The 19610-nt window shown below is 36.9% G+C and overlaps 1 protein-coding gene across 6 annotated transcripts in view; it reads left to right on the plus strand.

Moving 5' to 3' along the window:
* LDAH (lipid droplet associated hydrolase) overlaps positions 1–19610 on the plus strand; it is a 102144-nt gene that overhangs the window by 46112 nt on the left and 36422 nt on the right. The window contains exon 5 of one of the 6 annotated variants that reach the window (XM_058551731.1): positions 6272–8632. The exons of 4 other annotated variants lie outside the window; for them this stretch is intronic. In XM_058551731.1, coding sequence (XP_058407714.1) covers positions 6272–6307 — 36 coding nt within the window. In that variant the 3' untranslated portion in view covers positions 6308–8632. Of the gene's footprint in view, positions 1–6271; positions 8633–19610 lie in introns of those variants that run through there. One more of the 6 variants, XM_058551732.1, reaches the window with a different exon arrangement.

Below are 19610 nucleotides of genomic sequence, written 5' to 3' on the forward strand. Positions count from 1 at the left end.
ATGTTTTTCCTGTAAGTGGGAGAGAATTTAACATATGCTGAGGGGAATAGCCCACACAGAGAGAGGTTGAAAATGAAAGAGAAATAAGAATGTTTGTTGGAGCAGATTTTCTTCTATTTGTCTTTTAAGCCTGCGCACTTGAAAACTAGGGAAATTGAATTTTTCTTAATCTTGGACTGTGTCCTTGCAAAAGTGTTTTTTTGACTTCTACTTGGTTCTTCATTTGACATATGTGCCTTGTACTTAGTTCTTCATTTGTGTCTAGAAACCTGAAACGGTTTTTAAAATTGATGTATTGTCATTACTACCAATTATACCCAGCATTCATTTGAAATTTACAAAACATATTCACATGTAACAAGGTCATTTAACAATCTAATTTTTCCCATTTTACAGATAAGGAGACTGAAGTTCCAAGGAGTTATATATCTAACCTATATGTCGGTTAGCTAGTCAGTGGCAGGACTAGGACTCTGAAGTCTGACTTTTTCTAACTTTCCCATTATCTGCTTTCCAGATAGCAGATACTTCCAGTGCAGTAGTTAGGAAGGTTATGATTACAGACAGTTAGAGTAAGATACTTTGACAAACCACCAAAACCTATTTGACGGAAACATAAGATTTCTACTGTTGTTTCTATAATACTTGAGTTCTTCAGATGTACTTGAGGGTTTGGCGGGAAGCAGGTGAATGCTTTGGGTGGGGGGGAATTCGGAGAGAGCTGGGAGAAATGAGAACATGTGTGAGTGTTCTGGAGCAGAGGAGATAAAAAGGGAGTTGGTGTTGAGGCATGGGCCCAGAGCAGAAATTGAACTCAGAATCCTAGAATTGAGCTGGGGGCAGAATGGGAGATTAGAATGTGAAAGGAACTGGAGGATTTTGCAAACGCTGTGCATAGTACGTTCACAGTTGTGTCTGCGTGACCTATTAGTGAACCTTGGTGTGTGAAAACCGCAGGGGTGAGGCAATCAACAACCACTCTGGTTTGTGAAAGACTCTCCATTTCAGAAAACAATAAATTGCCTGCTCTGAGGACAGTTTGTATTGAGTATGATGAAATGCTATTTTTCCTATCACCTGTGTATTTATTTAAATATATATTTATCTGTTTATGTGTGCACACATTATCTTTTCTGAATTACCTAGGAGACTACCTTGCTGAGAACTAGACACATGGAAAGTTTCAACTTTTCAACTTCAGCCATTTTTTAGATATCTGCATATTAAAAAAAAAATCTTAAAATTGCTTTCAAAGTGGAAAAATTGTGTTGGCTTTTTTCATCTTTTCATAACTCAAAAACTATTTAATATATTTTTCTCAAACTTTGCAAAAAAAAAAAATCACCTTTGGGCTGAAACCAAGCGTGGAAAATTTCACCACAAAGGGCTAATTTTTTGGAAAGCTGCAAGAAAGTGAAAACAAGGGTTTATAATAGAACATTCTTCGTGCATGTTAATACTTAGTACTTTGTCTAAGGCATTTCATCTGAGAATTTCTGAACACTGTTCAGATTTAAATATTGAGCCATTTTAGTATTTGTATATCCATGATATACAGTCAGATATGGAAAATTCCCCCCATACTCTCAAAGATCCAGTATATTGGGAGTTAATGAGATGTGTTTAAAGGGACAGGTAGGGCAAATGAAGTGAAGTGGCTATAGCCAGAGAAAACGTTACGCTTACTACCTAAACCCATTTTATCACCATCTCTTCTTGGCCCAGGAGTAGTTGTGAGTAGAATAGATGACACTAGACACTCATTCAAATACCTAAGGCAGTAGTTGTCAAAGCAGCATCAACATCACCTGGGATCTTGTTAGAAGTGCCAGTTGTTGGATTCCACCCAGATCTGCTGAATCCAAAACTTGAAGGCTGAGACCCACCATTCAGTGTTTTTCCAAGTGCTGCAGGTGATTCAAGTTTGAGAACCATCAACCTGAGCTTTCCAAAAGCTTGGAACATAGAATGTTAGAATGTATTGAGATGCTATGGACAATTAAATCTGTCCTTAGTCTTTCCGTAACATGTCAGCTCTGTCTTCTCATATCATCCTTTGGAAGCAGGAGGACTACTAATCAAGTTCTCTGAAAAAAAGGTCTTCTTTTCTGTATTCCGTGTATTCTCGCTCTTTCCACCTGTGACCTTATCTACAAGGGCAGTGACCCCTCCCCCCTTTAGTAAAGGTGCTGATATCCAGCTTGTTCAGGGAAACAGCAGTATCAAGATGTATTTTCTCATTTCCTTGAGTTATCAGGGTCAAACCTGGGATGGGACCATATATTTCTTTCTCATTTCTTTGAAGTCTTGGTTCGAAGATTTAAGCGGCAAGGTAGCAGAGGTCTCTCAGTGGAAGCTGACTTAAGCCCTGCTCTTTTGTGTGCAAGTTCTCAGTCTTATGTTTTGCAGCATCCCTCTGCATTCCAGCAGACTCCAGTGTCTATATTATTGAGTCTTTAGGCACTAAAGTAGTTGTATATGTGGCACTGTAACAAATTTTGAGAATATTCTCCTGGTGTCAGAAGTCACCAGTCACTTGTCTGTGGGCCTTTAGCTAATCAGTGGTGCCCCAGCTTGTTGTAAGGAGGGAAACTTGGGCCTAGTGTGGGAGAGGTGTTTAAGCAGTTTAAGGGTATATTCAGTTGCAGCCCATCTCAGTAAGGCAGGAATATAGCTGTCTAAGCTAACACAGATGGAAAGGAAAAAGAGACGCCTTTTTAATTGTTCATTTAAAATTTTTATTATGGAGGATTTCAAATAGTAAAATAAAAATAATAGTATAATGAATTATCCAGGTTAATATAGCTACTAATATTTTGTTATCTTAACCTCATTTTTTTTCTTCAATACTTTCAGATAAATTATAGCCCTCATGATATTTCACCCTTAAATACTTCATTGTGCATGTTTAAAAAAGGACCTTTTCTTATATAACTACCATGTCATTATCACACCTAACAAAATTAATAGTAGTTCTTTGATAGCATCTAAGGCAGTTCATATCAGATTTTCTTTATCCCCAAAATGTCTTTTCACAGTTGGTTTGCAAGATCTTTCTTTAAATTAAAGAAAATTTCTTTTCTTTCTAATTATAATAGTTGGTATATTTGTAAATATCAGAAAGGTAGGAAAAAAGGTTAAAAAAGTATCTTTGAAGATTGTGCCTTTGAAGATTGCTGTAGTATCCAGAGAGACTTATACTAAATGCGGCACAAATTGCTTCTAAAATGCAATAAGTAGCTTCTTACAACAGAATATGAAATTGTTTAAGGAAAGGTATGGATCGATCTGATTATGATTTGTTATAAACTTAGTGTACACGAGTTCATGATTTTATATAGGTCATTTTAAAACTAATTAACTTATCCCTTGAGTTTCCATCCTTAGGTCAGAGGGGATAATGCAGCATCCCTTCTCAATTTTGTTTTTATTTAATATGAAAGAAATGAAAATTGGAGCTGTTTTTACACTATTTGTTACAATGTAAAAATTTATTTAAAATACGTAATTCTCTTGTAAATATTTTGAGTAATTAAAGATTAAATTATTATTAACTATTTTTACTATAATTAGTAATTATATTACTATAATTATAATTTATGGATCTTATTTAATTCTTTCAACAACTTTTTGAGGAGGCTATTATTATTTTCATTTTATACATGAGGAAACTGAGACTTAGCACAGACAAAAGTAACTTGCTCAGGGTTAGACAGCTAGTAAGGGGCTGTGCTGGGATTTGAACCCACGTGTGTTTGACTCCAAAGTCCATATTCTTGTCACTAGGCTAAAAGGTTAACTTCTTATTATAAAGAGTTTGTAGAAATCAATAAAAAGAACATCAGCTTCTCAGATAATGATGCAGAGGACGTGAACAGATAATTCACTGAAGAAGAGCTAGCTAATAAAATCTATCAAAAAATGTGTACCTAGCACAATGTGTGACACAGTGCTTAACGAATTAGTATATGATGGTATTTAAGAATGTCTGTTTATTGAGTATCATAGTACTTAATAATGTTTGATGAGTGTACCTCAACAGTTATCAAAATGAGCTGCTACTATTGCAGTATTTAAAAGAAAAGGTTCAGTGTTGTGTGTGTATACTTCTATATACATTTTTGGAGAGTGTGAACAGATAAACATCAGGTGGCTTATAGTGGTGATCTCTGGGGGTTAGAGGTAAGGGTGTATTGGAGGTGGAGACTCTACATTGTTTCTACTTTTTTACAATGATCAGGTGTTATCAGAAAAGAATAGTTCTTATAGAAAGAGTTCATACCCTTTGAAAGTACTAATTCTTTCCTTTGGAATCTATATTAAGAAAATCTCAAAGAGAAAACAGTCATGTGCAAAAATATTATTTTTTGTAACAAAAAGTTGGAAACATCCTAATGTCCAACTCCAAAAGAAAGGTTAAGTAGAGTATGGAATGTGCCACTATTAGAATTATATTTTCAAAAAACATTGTAATACATAAAAGTTAATTATAGAATATTAAGAAGAATGTTAAAATATATAGAGAATATAAGAGTACAACTATATCAAAAGAAAACATACATTAAAAACCTTGAAAATAAATTACCAAAATGAATATAGTGGTCATGTTTGAGTGGTGAGTTTTGGGGTGATTTTTTTTCCTATTTTTTGATTTCAAATTTCCTTTAATGGCATATATTTCTTCACTATTATAATCATTTAATGGTTTGCATTTTCTTTCTTTCTTTTTTTTTTGTGAGGAAGATTAGTCCTGAGGTAACATCCATTGCCAATCCTCCTCTTTTTGCTGAGGAAGATTATGGCCCTGGGCTAACATCCATGCCCATCTTCCTCTACTTTATATGGGATGCCGTCACAGCATGGCTTGACAAGCAGTGCTTCAGTCGCACCCGAGATCTGAACCTGCGAACCCCCGGCCTCCGAAGCAGAGCGCGAGAACTTAACCGCTACTCCACCGGACCGGCCCCTCCTTTCTTTTTTTAAAAAGCAATTTGATTGTGTGACTTCATAACAGAAAGTTGGTTCATGAGAGAAGTAGTTTTTGGTAATTTGTTACACAGCAGTAGATAACAGATACCAGGGGAAAGTAAAAGCGTAATGTCAACTTCATGGTTTCTGTGCAGGAAAACCGACCCCTGAGACCAGTAGTGGCACTAAGTCAGTAGCAGCACTTTGGCAGTAGCAGCCATCCTAACCTCTTACCTTATCTTACTTACTCTTCATACTCTACTCAATTAGCTAGGCTTTTGGCCTTCCTTGTGATTTTTTTATTAACCCTGCCCCACCAAAAAAAATTAATTTGGGGTGTTGATAGGTATGCCTTTTGATGACCTGCCTCATGATTGTATTTAAGTGGAAAACAAAATCACAAGTTGGGATTAGCATCATCATTCATCCTACTGCTAGGGTGCAAAAGACCTTATTCAAAAAAATACAGCCTATTCAAATCTCATCAAACCATGAGGTTCATAGTGGCTAGGACTTTAAGAGGCTCTGGGGTATGAGAGAATGGCCCATGCCAAGGCAGGGGTGTTGTCTTTGTGAATACCCTTGCAATTCGATGGGTACAGGTCTGAAAAATATAGCTTGTACCTTGCTACTTTTAGACCTTGTTATGCCAATGAACTGAGTGTTCACAGAAGAGCAAATCCGTAGAGCCTCAGTGGATGGACCAAAGCAGTCGGAGAAAGGATAACATGGAAGAGAGTGGAAACAGATGAACAAAATTCTGTGAAATTGTTTTTTTTTTGTGGCTGTTGTTTATTCCAGCCAGAAGATTCTTTTTAGGTCTGTCTGTTTGCAGAGAGGGGAAATATGAATGTGATCTTTAAGGAAGGAAAAGCCTCTCTAATATGGGCACCCAGAGTGCATGAGGCTGTTTACCCTCCTTCTTGCCCGTATGGGAAATCTGTGAACAATATGCAATGTAGGCCACAAAAAATTCCCTGAAGTGGGAAAACCTAGCGGGCACTAAGTGAGAGACGCTGCACTAAAAGAAAAGGTGGTTGCTTTGAGATCCCACATTCCAAGCGAGTTCAGACTAATTGTATTTGGATGGGAAGAGGCCAGATTATCAGGTATCAGGGAGGTATATTGATGAGTGGGTAAAGACAAGCCAGCATCATTTCTGGACACCTGTCTCTAAGAAGCCAGGCAGTAAATTACTTCCCAGTTGCAGCTGTGCAGAGACCAGCGGGAGCACACATGAGTGAAGTCTGTGGACAGTCCAGAAAACTTCATTTCAACAAATAATTTTAATTTGTCTCCTCAGGTATGGCATGGGAGCTTCTGTAATAAGCCAAAGTGAGAGTTAGAGATTCAGCTTTTTCCTCTTTCGTAACCTCCTACCCTCAGGAAAGTGCTGAGGAGCTTCTTGTGCCCTATTACAGAGAAGAAAGGCTCTGAGGGCTTCAGTGACGTTATGTGAATGTGATTGACGTTGATTCAGAAGAGATTTCGTAAAAACTTAGGGACAGATTCTGCTTATCTGAATGCCAGGGGAATTCTCCTCAGGTCCTCTGAGGGAGATGGCCTCAACTTGTCCCCTTCAGTCATGGTCCTTGCGCCTGCCCTGTACATACCTCGTGCTTCCTTCTGACTGTGAGTATATCTTGTCTACTTCCTTTCTGCTTTTTCCTACCACCACCTAACAGATGCCTTCTGTCCATCTTTAAAATCATCTCAAGTGCAAACTCCTATGTGAACTCTTTCCTGATTCTTCCCAGTCACTTTTACTGTCTTTCCTTTGTAACCCCTTTTCTCATAATTCTTACATATTTCCACCTTGGATTATAGGCATTACATATTTATTTGATCCTATTAGATTTTTAGCTTTCCTTTTTTAAAATTGAGGTATAATTTACATACAATAGCTCTTTCTCTCCTTGCTTCAGTCTGGATATTTTCTCCTGACCTCTTTTCTCGTTCACTAATCCTCACTTCAGCTATGTATAAACTCCTTTTTTTTTTTTTTTGGTAAGAAAGATTAGCCCTGAGCTAACATCTGTTACCAATCCTCCTCTTTTTGCTGAGGAAGATTGGCCTCGGCTAACATCTGTGCCCATCTTCCTCTACTTTATATGGGACACCTGCCACAGCATGGCCTGACAAGCTGTGCGTAGGTCCGTGCCTGGGATCCAAACCTGCGTGCGAACTTAACCACTACGCCACTGGGCTGGCCCCTGTATAAACTCCTTTTAAACCCATCTGTTGCATTCTCAATTTCAGTTGTTCTATTTTTTGCTTGTGGAATTTCCATTTTATTATTTTTATAGTTACCAATTCCTGAAATTCTTTCTTGTCATTTAATTTCTTGATCGTATTAATCACAGTTATTTTAAAGACTGTATTCTCCTTTGTATTGTCAACAATTTTTTAAAAGTACAATTATTCTTAAAAAATAAAAATTCAGAGATGACATATTTGAAATCAAAATAAAGATTGTGACTGATAATTCCACTAATTCTCGTGTGGTTGCATTGCTTCTTCCTTCTTTGTTTTTGGTCATGTTGCTTTGTCCCTCAGTATTCTTGTGTATTAGTTAGGATTCTCCAGATAAACAGAACCAATAGGATGTGTGTATATATAGAAGGAGATTTACTCTAAGGAATTGGCTGTCACAATAAGGGAAGTTGATAAGTCTCAACATCTGCAGTCAGCAGGGTGGAGACCCAAGAGAGCCAATGCTATAAGTTCTAGTCTGAAAGCAGGCAGGCTCCAGACTCAGGAAGAGTTGATGTTTCAGTTGAGTCCAAAGGCAGAAAAAAACCATGTCCCAGCTCAAAGGCAGTCAGCAGAAGGAATTCTCTCTTGCTTAGCCTTTCTGTTCTGTTCAGACCTTCAACTGATTGGATGAGGCCCACTAACATTGGGGAGAACAAGGTTTTACTTGTCAACCAATTCTAATGTTAATCTCACCCAAAACACCCTCCCAGACACACCCAGAATAATATCTGAGCTCCCTGTGGCTCAAAGTGACACATAAAATTAACCATCACAGCTTAGTAAGATTTTTTTGAATTGAGTACCTGACATTGTATATGAAAAATTGTTAAGACAATATGAGGCTCTTATCTTCCTCTAGGGAGGATTTACCTTTGCTTTCGACTAGCAGTTAGTAAGGACAGATCACTTTAATGCCATCAGAAATTGGGCTGAATCAAAGCTATCTTTCTGAGGCTGGTCTGTTTCCAGTTCATCACTATTTCTAGGAGGTAGCCCTCTAGCTGTTCCCACTGAGAGCTTAGGGTGCCTTCTCTTTAAGGGGCACCAAACGCCCAAGTTTTGACCCTCGAGCCCCACCAAATTTCCAGGAACTCTGTTCAGCTTCTTGGCATCTTAGGTACTGCTCGCGAATCAGCAAGTAACTAAGAGCTACTTCAGCACACCTCTCTGTGTTTCCTTTTTCTCTAGGATTTTAGCCGTTCAAATCCCCTCTGCCTTTAAGGCTTTCAAAGGCACTTTTAAAAAATATTTTCCAGCTTTTCTAATTGTTCTTGGCAGGAAGATTGCCCTGCAATAAGCTAGTCTGCCATCCCCACGCCCCATCTCCGCCATTACCAGCTGCTGCCTAGCCGCAGGTGCTTCCAGCTTTGCTGTGGAGAACCGGGCCATTTTGAGGGTTTGATTCTTTATGTGACCTGCCTTTTCTCTAGACCATTTTGGAATCTTTACTTTATCCCCATTATTATATTTTATAAAGATATTCCTTGGACTGTTTATCCTTTTTAGTCTGGAAACCGGCATCCTCTGGTACTGAAAACTTCTCTTGTATTTTTTTTCTCCTTGTTTTCCCATTATTCACGTGTTAAACCTCCAGAAATGATTTTCTTGATTTATTTTACTTTCCATTGTCCATCTCTTTTGTTCTATACAATAAGAGATATGGGATATTTTCCTGACTTTATCTTCTAATTCATCCAATTAAACTTTTGATGTCAGCCTTTATGCAAATAATTTCTAAGAGGTATTGCTTGTTCTTTGTTCCCTTTTGGTGGTATCCTTTTTATTCCATGGATCTCTCTACCTCTCTGAGGAAAGGAAATTTTGGAGTTTTATTGTGCTCTTGCATTGTCTGTTCATTCTGAATTCCTTCTTTCATGTTTTATGTCGATCTGTCTGCTGTAATTGAAGCTTTCCTCAGAAGTCTGACGTTGCTTGGTTATCTATTCATATTTAAGAATGAGCCACTAAAAATCCTAGGAGGTTTGTGTGGGCGTGAACCTTGTCAGCTAGTCAGCAGGGGATTGCACAGGTGTCCTGACTTTTGTGTGTGTGGTATTCCCCAGTGTCACTATCTGTATGTTTTTTCTTTAGACCCAGTTTCTCCAGAAAAAAAGCATCAAAACTGCTCCCTGAGGGCAGCATCATTGAAGCAAAATAGCACAAGAGGCTGACGTTGCTTATGCGAGTGTCAGCTTTTAGTATTGGGCTTTCATTTAATTCCCCTTTTCATCATGGCCTTTCCCCCTGCCTTTCTCTGTGCCCGGTATACCCAGGTCAGAAGCTCTTTCCTTCAATTTCTATACAGAATCAACCTCCAGTCCTGCGCTGGGGTTGGGGAGGAGGAGTTGCTCGGGGGTATTAGATGAGGCAGTCGTCTGGGGGGACTCACTGCCCCTCAGGCAAACTTTCATTCATTCAGTATGCTATGTGCCATGCGCTGTCACTGAGCCCTTGTTATGGACTTGAAGGTGCCCATGAACAAAGCAGAAAAGAAACTCTGCCCTCTCAGAGTTCACAGTCTGCTAAGGGGAGTTGGTAATAAACATGAAAATATGCGTAAATGAATGTGTTCAGAGGTGACACTACCTTGATAAAAAGAATGGAGCAAGATAAAGGGGATTGGAAGTGCCGTAGCTGGGGGATAGAGGGCAGTGGTGGACTGCACTGTATTTTTTAACATTTTATTTGGAAATAATTTCAAACTTACAGAAGAGTTGCAAGAATAAAAATAGTACATAGAATATCATATACACTTCACACAGATTTACTATTGTTAGCAATAATAAAAAAATAACAATATTTTACCTTATTTGCTTTATTATTTGCTCTCCCTTTCCTGCCTACCCCCATCTGTCTCTGTCTCTCATATGTATATCTGTATATATATGAGAGGGGGTTTGGAGAGCAAATGTGTGTGTGTGTGTGTATAAATAATATTTATTTCTGAACTATTTGGAAATAAGTTGAATATATCATGGTCCTTTACCACTAAAGGTCTTTTGAGGTGACTGAACTTTTTAGTTGCTGACTACAATTTGAACTGGTAAGAGAGTATATGATTCCCATTTCCTTCACATAGCATTTTCAGGTACCATGGGGCATTTTTAATTAATAAATTATTGATCTATCATATTCGTATGCCAAGTACTCTTAAGAGTTGGCAGAGATGTTTACAGGCTATCAGAAATGCAGTCCAATCCCGTTAGGGAGGGTGAGGGCCTCCCCAGAGCTGTGTGTCCCTGTCTGAGCTCCCTGGAAGCTGACTGCTCGGAAGTTCAGTGTGGCAGTGGTAGGACTCAGGACCTAATGCGAGTTTCTGCTGAGCCTAGGAGATATCATGGCACCACCAGGAGGGATGCTGCCCTCAGAAAGCTGGTGTGTCTGGGTATCGGGGGGAGCAGGAGCACCCCCTTCAGAGACCTGTGAAGGAGAAGATACATTTAAGATACATCTTGATTTTTTCCTGAACTGAAAGGGGGCAGAGCCTTACCTGTTCCCTTATCAAAGCCGGTATTGGAGTTTATGCATTTCCTTCAGTTATTGGGACCTGACCTTTTGCTATGAATTAACTGCTTGTTTTCCCAAGTTTTAATCTCAACCTCATGGGGTCTTAGCTGCCCCTCAACTGTTGGATTTGCTTTTTGCCAGATAAAATGGAACAAGAAAGCCATGCTTTGCCCCTTCCTTTTGACTTCTGGGAAGCTAGGAGTGTTTACTGGGATAGCTGGCAGAAATCCCCTGTTGTCTGGTGCATGAACGCAGCGTGTGCCTCTGGCCATAGGCCTTTCCATGGTATCACTCCCCCGTAGTCCAAAAACCTGTGACGGATACCTTTGCCTCATCTTCATACAGGTATTAAAATGGTATCTTAGTCTATGGAACTGACATGTGCATGTTTCACGGTGTCTTTCTGCCAAGTTAAATGGGGAAGGATCTTTTTTACTGTTTTCCCCAAATAACCCTGAGCTCTGTCATCAGCACTTTGCTCACGTAGGTACTCAGTGAATATTTGTCAAACAATTTCTCTTTCCAAGGCCGTTTTCAAAGATTCCTAGGCCAGGAGGAAGAAGAGGTTTTTCGTGCCCATTTTATATGTTTCTACTATACTCCTTATTTCCCATTGCATGGTACCTGTCATGCATTATTATAAATATCTCTCCCATTAGACTGTAAGTTCTCTAAAAGCAGAGACTCTGTGTTGTTCACCATTTTGTCTCTAGCACTCACCACAGCATCTGGTGTATTGTAGGTGTCAGTATATCTTTAATGAATGAACAAATTAACAAAGCAAAAAACAACCAGTGGACCTAACGAATGACTCTTCCCTCTCAGTCATTCTTGGCTTAAGCTTTTAAAGACTGGAGTTTCTAACTTAGAAAAGTCCCAACCCCATTGTCAAACAATTGGAGTTTTTTGCTTCCTGACCCCCAGATAGTACTCCAGCTCCAAGTTTAGGGAATTGCCAAATAGGAGTTTTTTGGTCAGCAAAGCTATCCTTTCAGATTCTTTGTAGCTTTGTCACTGGAAAGCTGATACTGCCAAAGGCCATAGTAGTCAGGTGAGAATTATGTAGCTGTCGACATGAGGATGGGTTTGCTGCTGTCACCATCACTCGATTCTGAGGCTACCTGGAGAACACTGTTCAATTCAGAATAACAGGCGCTCCATAATAGATTGTTGTACAGCAGAGCAGCTTGTAAAGAATAATCTGCAGTGAGCCTGTGAGCGTCATTATTTTCTCTTTGCATTCTTAGCGATTCTGAATCTGAAAGACTCAAAAGAAAGTAGATTCTCAGAGATTTTTTTTTTTTTTTTTGAGGAAGAGTAGCCCTGAGCTAACATCTGTTGCCAATCTTCCTCCTTTTTTCCTTTTTTCTCCACAAAGCCCCGGTAGATAGTTGTGTGTCATAGTTGTACATCCTTCTAGTTGCTGTATGTGGGATGCCACCCCAGCATGGCTTGATGAGCAGTGCGTAGGTCCGTGCCCAAGATCCCAACTGGCCAACTCCAGGCCGCAGAAGCAGAGCATGCCAACTTAACTGCTACACCACCGGGCCAGCCCCAAGATTCTCAGAGATTTTAACCTGAGGAGAACAGCATTTTGCATTCAAAATAAAATAAATGTGAGGTGTATAAAATAATAAATTCTTGAGAAGAGTTGTATAAGAAGATTTTGAAGCTATGTTTCAAATGTTTAAGTGTAATCATAAGTTATATAAATATCTCTGAAAATGTGCAAGCATTCCTTCTAATTAGCAGCCCTGACATGTAGATTAAATGCATGAAAGTGCTTTTTTTTTTAACCTTCAGGTAAATAAAGTGTAGAAAAATCTCTGCCTCAGAAGGTCCGAGTATAATTCACGTGAATGGAAAATGGTAAAAGTGGTCAGTTTCATGAATGCCATCTATCTTAAGCAAAACGTATTGAAGTGTCATAATTTCTTTTTCAGTAATCAATAGTTGAAGGATCTCATGCTTTACTTCTTAGGATATGGGTTTAGTTATTTCTGAAGCTCAATTATTTGAAACAGTTATAAATATTGGCCTGTTTCTAACAATAACGGTAGTGATTGGTTCAGCCATAGAAAATTATGTCACCAAACAATAATGATTACTAATGAATTCTTTTGTATGCAAGTATATAGTCAATATAGCAATGAATGGCATGAGCTCTGAAGTTGCCCTGCCTGCATCCATACGTCATCTTTGTCGTTTTGTAGCTAAACCTCAGTTTTCTCGTCAAATGAAGACACTTACTTGATAAGGTTGTTATGCATATTAAATGAGGTAATGTATGTAAAGTGCATTAGCATAATTCCTAGAAGATATTAAGCTATCACTACTACTGCTATTCTAAGCACTTCCCTACTGTGGGGCATATTCTTGTCTTACTGGTGTATAAAATTGTTAAGAATTTTGTAGCAAGAATTTTACATTTTACAGAATATAAGATCTCAAAAAACAAGCTCTTGATTGTTAAAATAGAATGGCATTTTCAGTTTATAAACTGCATACATATGATTAAATAAGCTCAACAGTCTTATCCTAAGGATAGGAAAACATGGCCTTATGGGGAGAAGAGATAAACTCAACTAGCATTATTTCTAGATCTGTGCTTTGACTACTAGCAGCTTTGTCTTTGAAGGCTGTCTGGTTTATGTTGCATGTTCTCTAACATGTCTTAACAGTGTTGGCAATCATATAAAAGGAAAAACTGTGTGCTATATTTTCTTGTTTTCTATTTGTGCAGTGGGGAAGTACCCTGCTGTTGCTGCAGCAGGTGGGCTCAGCTAATGAACAAATAGAGACGGTAGCAGAGATGCTGTTCTTTTGAAGATGTTGAAGTACCATTTATCTTGGCTTCATTTAGTCGTAACGTATAGGCATCGTTACTGCACTCCAGAAAAATGGAAGCACTTGTAATAAGCTATCTGACCATTAAAGTTTATTGATGACTTTTTAGATTTTACTTTTTGTTAAAAAAAAATGCCTATTTTTGAAACAGATTGCACAGAAACCACACCTGAACATCATACTCCTTACCTTATGGCTGTACTTCAGATTGTTTCCTAACTTCCTTTCTGAAAAATGATTAATAATAATAATAAATTCAGGAAAAATAAACATCAAAATACTCTCTAATTTCTAAAAACATACCCTGTATAAAAAGTCCCAAAGTGTATATTTACTTTCCTGTACTATTCAAGAAAACATGGTTGTGCTTCATTATCAAAAGTTGACTCTGGTAGATTTCAGATAAGAATGTGAAATACATAAAAATGTTTCCTTAGAGTAGAGTGAATTGGCCAGCCTAGAAGTTCTTTCATTAATGAGACTGTAACATAAGAAAATGTTTTGTCATGTACACAGATTTGGAAACCTTCTCTGCACAGCTGAGCTATAAAATTGGGTATATTTCCTTGACCTCGGTGATTTTCTTGCCAATAGGTTTCTATATGAATAAAAGAAATTTTTATTACTGTGGCTTATCCTATCAAATTTGGACTATAGATTTCATTGAAATCATCATTATGATATCTAGGAAAAGTATAAGTTTCACCCAACAGGTAATAACTGTTGTTCTCTAAAAGCAAGAGAGGAAAACCAGTCTCATCAACTAACTATTAGTTGTGATAAACAATCTTTGGTCTTCTTATATTTTTGAGAGGCAATGATGCATTCAGAGTACATATTAGAACTTCCTTATTGTTTCGGTACATTCCCATGATTTCAGAGTGCACTTTAATTCTCAATTTATTATTGATATAGATCAACCAAAATGTAACCCTGTAGTTGCTCATGTATTTTCAGAGTTTCCCTTGCATGCAGTTTTGGTTAACATGGGTCACAGTAATGGATCATTTATACAAAGTAATGGGTTGCTTCCTCTTTCTGCCAGCTGATTTGATCAGTCTGAAGTTCCTTATGTACTGTGGGTTACATAACTAGTATGGAATCTGTATAGTACATTGTTTAGTATGACAGTAACTGTATTAACCATTTATATTCTCTGAATTTTTGAGCACATTTTAATAAACAGAAAGAAGCCCCTTATTTTGAAGTGAATAAACTTGAAACTAAAATGAGCAATGAGTTACCATAAAGGACTAAATTACCAGACTTCTTGGAAAACAGATCATTTTCATTAGTTGGATTGTTCTAGTTAACTGTGGATTGGCCAGGGGGGAAAAAAACCAAAAACATTTATTTCTGACTTTCCCATTTAAAATATTCGTAATGTGTTTTAGCATATTTTTCTGCTTTCATAAACAGAATACAATAGAACATAATTTAGTTTTACTTTCCTAATGAAGAATTTGTAGCACCTGAGAGTCCTGGTTCTATTTTCTCTTATCCTCTACGGTGGTATCATAAATACAGAAGGTTTAGGTTAATGTACTGACCTCACATTATTCCCTGGAATTATTTTTTTAACTAAATCCCTGATAGTAGTTGGTTTGGTAATTTACTAGTATGGTTAAAACTTGCCTGGAAGAGAAAATAAGATTGAGAACTGACTGGTTAAATTCCAGTTAGTGGAGATTGCACTATTCCATAACAGCTAATTTTCTAGGTATCACTTATAGAACATAGTTGAGAAACCTGATTTTGCTTATGCAAAAATACCTTTGTACTTTCAGAATAAAAAGCCCAAAGAACATATGAGCCCCAAGGCTGAGAATGTCTTATTTGAAGCTTGCTACCTCCCTTTTATTCACAATCCCAAGCAGCTGGTTTCAAAGAAGAAGCAGAACTTTGACATCCTCATTGTCAGCACATGCAAATCTACCTAATGTTTCATTGTAGCACAGTCTTCCGTTGTATGGATGTCTCGTAATTTATGTACACATTCCTAATTATGGACACATCTCCAGTCTTTCACTATTCCAAGTAATTCTGTTTTCCCGTTTTCCCAACTGCATTTATTGAACAACTCTTTTCTTGCCCACTGATACTTTTATCATAAATTTAATTCCCATATGTATTCAGGTCTCTCTTTCTAGGCTCCTTTTTTGTTTCATTGAGCTATGTGATCCTTTTCTGGTAAACAGTTTTAACTGTTGTAGCTTCATAGTATGTGTAATATTTGGTAGCGCTAATCTCCTTTCTCTTCTCTTTCAGAATTCCTAGGTTATTAGTGCAATTTGTTTTTCAGATGAACATTAATATAATTCATCAAATTTCAAAATGAGCATTTTTTAGTATTTTAATTGAATTGAATTGATAATTTAGTGGGAGAATTTATATCTCTTTCACAATAGAAGAACAAGGAAATGTCTCTTTGGGTTTTAAAATTTTCTTTAGATAAGTTCAGTACATTTTTTTTTTACGTTTGTATTTAGCTATTATTTTTGTACATGAGATTTTTCTACATGTTTTAAACATAAACTGTAAATATGGTAATTTTGTCTTTCCGATATTTATGTCATTTTTTTTTTATTTTTTTGTTTATTGCAGTAACATTGGTTTATAACATTGTAAAAATTTCAGATGTACATCATTGTACTTCTGTTTCTGCACGGACTACATCATGTTCACCACCAAAATAACTCATTTTTTAATCTTGTCTAATTTCATTGATTTAGTACTTCCTGGACAATGTTAACAATGCAATCAGAGTAATCCTATTAAAAGGGAAGTCAGACACGTCACTCCTGTTTTCAAAACTCTTCAAAGGATTCTCAGCTCACTCAGAGTAAAAACCAAAGTCCTATTAGACCCGACATCCTCTCTCCCCCCTGCTGCCTCTGTGATAAATTGTGAGCTGCTCTCCTTCCCACACTCTGCTCCAGAAATCCTGCTCTCCATGCTTTTCCAAACACACCACGTTATGCTTTATCTTACGGCCTTTGCACTTGCTGTTCCCTCTTTCTGAAAAAGTCTTTTTCCAAAAATCTTCCAGCTCGCTCCCTAACTGCCTTTACACAAATGTCACCTTTCACTGAGGCCTTCCCTAATACCTACCCTTTAATAGTCTACCCTATTAAAACTATACACCACCATTTCCAGCAATTCCTAATCTTCTTTCATTATTTTATTTCTTCCCTACCCCACCATAGGACTTGAGATTTACTAACATTATACATCTTTTACTCAATTATTATTTATTGCTTAAATTATCATATATTTTTAAGTTATTAATCATTGTGAATTACTAACATACATGTTTTACTCGTGTTTTATATCATTTACTCAATTATTTACTTAGTATTTACTGTCAATTATATTTTTATTATTTATGTCTTTCTCATGCAAAATAAAGAAGAAAAATGGTGTGAGAGGGATATGAAAAGTAAAAAGCACAAAATAAGATTTTAAATTTATATCTCAGATTTAGCTCCAAAATATTAGCAATTATTTAAATGAAAATATAGTAAATATATTAGTCATATTAGTTAAAAGACAAAGATTTCAGATTAGATAGAAAAAAATTCAACTGTATCCTTAAATATAAGTCTATAGAAAGGTAGAAAGTAAAAGAGTGGGAAAAGTTGTATCTTGCAAATTGTAACCAAAAGAGAGCTGGTGTAGCTATGTTAATATTAAATAAAATAAGCTCTAAGGGGAAAGCATTACTAGAGATGAAGAGAATTCCTTCATGATTATAAAAAATTTTGCTCTGTCAGCTACTAATAGTCAATATCAGGAATGAAAGAGGTAATATCACTGCCGGTGGTCCAGAGATTGAAGTATAATAGCAAGATATTATAAATAACTTTATGCCAATAAATTTGGAAGTTTAAATGAAATGGACAAATCCCTAAAAAAAGATAATATCAAAACAGATTGAAGAAGAAATAGAAAGTCTAAATGGTTCTAAGCCATTAAAGAAATTGAGTCAATCAATAGTCAGAACTTCCCATAAATAAAACTCCAGGCTTCACTGGTGAGTTCTGTCAAATATTCAGAGAATAAATCATTCTATTGTTTTACAAAATCCTCTAGATAATGGAAAAGGAGACCATACTCTCCAACTCAGTTTTCTCAAACTAGCAAAACCTTTATATCCAAACCTGGAAAAAAATAATATAAGAGAAGAAAGTCATGGGCCGGGTTCACTCATTAACATGCAAAAGTCCTACACAAAATAGTAGGAAACCAAATATAGTAACCTATAAAAAGGATGTATCATGACCAAGGTGGGTTTATCCCATGAATAGAAAGTTAGTTTCATGTTAGAAAATCAATTGATGGTTTACCACATTAATAAATGAAAGGAGAGAAATCATACGATCATCTCAATGGGTACAGAAAAGGTATTCAATAAAATTCAGCATCCCTTTATGATTTTTAAAAGTGTATAGCAAACTAGGAATAGAGGAAATTTTTTTAATCTAACAAAGCATATCTCTAGAAAACCTTCAATACACATTATGCTTTACAGTGATTGTACTGAAAATTTTTCCTTTGTGTTCAGGAGCAAGAATTATTTCTATTCAGCATTGTATTAAAGTTTTGGCCAACTCAATAAGGTAAGAAAAAGAAATAAAAGATAATAAGGAATTGAAAGGAAGAAACAACACTGTCATTATTTGTGGATGATATGAGTAGGTGCTTAGAAAATTCAAAAGAATCTACAGACAACTTATTAGAACTAATAAGAGGCTGGACACAAAATCAACATGCAGTTGTCATTTATATTGTATATATAAGCAACAACTATTTAGAAAACGAAATTTTGAAAATATCCTATTTATAATAGCATAAAAAATAAGTAATAATCTGACAAAAGTTGTGCAAGATGACTACATGTAAAATATATGAAACATTTTTAGAGACAGTAAAGATTTATAATAAATGGAGAACTATCCCATGTTCATGGGTTGGAAAACTCAATATTTTATAGATATTACTTCCTCTCAAATTAATTTGTAAATTTAGTACAGTCCCAATCAGAATCTCAACAAGATGTTTGTGGAACTCAAGTAGCCAATTTCAAAATGTTTATGAGAATGCAGAAAGCCAAAAATACCCAAGGCATTTTTGAAGAGCAAGAAGATGGGGTTTAACTTACTCTACCAAATATCAGAATATATCGTAAAGCTTTAGTAAATAAGACATTGTGTTCCTGGCGCAGAGTGAGGAAAGTAGGCCAGTAGAACAGATTAGAGAGCCCTGAAAGGACCCATTCACACATACACAGGATTTACAACAGAAGTGTCACTGCACAAAAGCAGGGAAAGGGCAGCTCTTGCAGTTAATAGTGCTGGGACAGTTGGGTTTCCATGTGGAAAAAATTAAATTAGACCCGTATTTCACACCACACATAAAAATCAGTTTCAGGTAGATTATGAACCTAAATGTGAAAGACGACCATAGAGCTTTTAGAGATATTACTGAAGAATATTGGCTGTCAAGGAGCCTGCAGTGAACTGTGGCCGACCTGGCTTCCTTACCATAGTGTGCTCCTATAGCTCCAGGTGGAACTGATGAATGAGAGCCCAGTTGAAGCTGAGAAGTTGGTCTCTTCATTGTTGTATTTGCTGCCACTGCAGCTGCTGACAAGAAACCTTCTCTTCAGCCTCGAGGGAGAAGCTTCCTGTGGGATGGGGAGGGGAGCTCCTTCTTAGCTCCTCAGCTGGGAGGCCTCAGTAGAGCAGTGAGAAACCCTGCCTCTCAATACCAAGGTGGCTTTGTGTAAAGCCACCCCTCTTTGAAATTTCTCAAGTCTTGTTAAGTCCAATAGAACATTGGTAGCACTTACAGGAATAAAAGGACTCATGATATTAGAATTACCCAAAAGATAGGGGGAGAATTCTGAATTTGAAGGTGTGAAATCAGTGGTTAATTGTAGCACCACTCCAATTGCTCGAAGGTTTTCATCATTTCTACCTCTCAAATTATGCTGCATGGTATCCAAGTGAAATGCCAGATCCTTGAATTAA

This window comes from Diceros bicornis, chromosome 12 (assembly GCF_020826845.1).
Source record: "Diceros bicornis minor isolate mBicDic1 chromosome 12, mDicBic1.mat.cur, whole genome shotgun sequence".
NCBI classification, from domain to species: domain Eukaryota; kingdom Metazoa; phylum Chordata; class Mammalia; order Perissodactyla; family Rhinocerotidae; genus Diceros; species Diceros bicornis.